The 1,237-nt window shown below is 58.9% G+C and overlaps 1 protein-coding gene across 1 annotated transcript in view; it reads left to right on the top strand.

Moving 5' to 3' along the window:
• The first annotated feature begins 234 nt into the window (after positions 1-234).
• Positions 235-1,237, top strand: part of LOC108577961 (mushroom body large-type Kenyon cell-specific protein 1) — an 11,238-nt gene continuing 10,235 nt past the window's right edge. The window contains exons 1-2 of the mRNA XM_017941201.1: positions 235-578; positions 680-994. Coding sequence (XP_017796690.1) covers positions 321-578; positions 680-994 — 573 coding nt within the window. The 5' untranslated portion in view covers positions 235-320. The remainder of the gene's footprint in view (positions 579-679; positions 995-1,237) is intronic.

Below are 1,237 nucleotides of genomic sequence, written 5' to 3' on the forward strand. Positions count from 1 at the left end.
CGGCCACCACGACCACCACGGGTCTCGCGAAGCAGGAAAGCCTGCAAAGGCATCACCACCTGCACAACCATCAACATCTCCAATCCTCGGTTCAAGAACACCACCGCCATTATCAGCAAGAGGAGTTACGTCGACTCAGGCCGGACGAGATAAAGGTCGAGGTCGGCGAGGACGAGTTCGCGAACGGTGTGGTTCGAGAGGAATCGAAGACCGCGGACGCGTCCACGCCGGCTACGGTGGCGAGGGCGGCCACGAGCTCGACAACCACGACCACGGCAACGGGAACGAGCGGCGCGTCGCCGAGCACCACGGCTGCTGCTATGACCACCGGAACCACCACGATTCCGACCAGGCGACGACGCAAACGCCGGCAAAACGACGGAGAGACCACCGACGACAGAGAGGACGACGACGAGAACGAGGAAGAGGAAGATGGTCGGGGGCTGATCGAGGCGGAGAAGCGACTGAAACTCGACGAGGATGCGGACAGGCCCGTCAGTCCTCTCAGAAGGGAAAAGGAGGGAGGAAGAACTCGGGATTATCCGACTGCCAACGCTACCGACACGGAAGGGACCAAGGTTCGTTGCGTCGAACTTACTCCTGTCTTACACCTTTCTCCTTCTTCTCTCGCCTCTTTATCAGCGTTCAGCGTTTGAGAGTGGGGAACGTTTTGTTGCAGGAACGGACGGAGGAAGTCGCGTTGGAGCGGACACCGGTGACGCAGGGCTTGCTGAGAGTGAAAAAGGAGGAGGAGCTGCAAGAGGCGCCGAGTTCTGGAGGCGGCCCAACGATATCGACGACACCTGCGTCGGATACGGATGGGACCAGGTCAGGGTTGCCGTGTCGGGAGGTTGATGCAACCGGCAGGAACACGGTAGCGCCGTTTTTCATTGGAACTCGACGCACCAGCCCGCCGCCAGAAGACTGGAAGCCGTTAGACAAGTGTTACTTTTGCCTGGACGGCAAGCTACCGCACGATGATCAACCACCCCTCGTAAGTACGCTTCTAATAGGCAGCACTGGACGCGAAAGGCGAAATCTTGCTCGCGTCACGGTGACGACATCAAGCGAAATCTCGCGATCGACTCTCAGAATAATTTGCCCGTGGAAGTTAATGAAGCCGTGTCACCGTGACGCGATTCGTGCCGCAGGCAACTGCATTAGTCGATGTAGAGTCCTTCAGAGCGCATAATTAATCGGGGGAGGGGGAGGGGGGGGCGGAAAGGACAACGATGCG

Source organism: Habropoda laboriosa, unplaced genomic scaffold (assembly GCF_001263275.1).
Source record: "Habropoda laboriosa isolate 0110345459 unplaced genomic scaffold, ASM126327v1 scaffold801, whole genome shotgun sequence".
Classification (NCBI taxonomy): Eukaryota; Metazoa; Arthropoda; class Insecta; order Hymenoptera; family Apidae; genus Habropoda; species Habropoda laboriosa.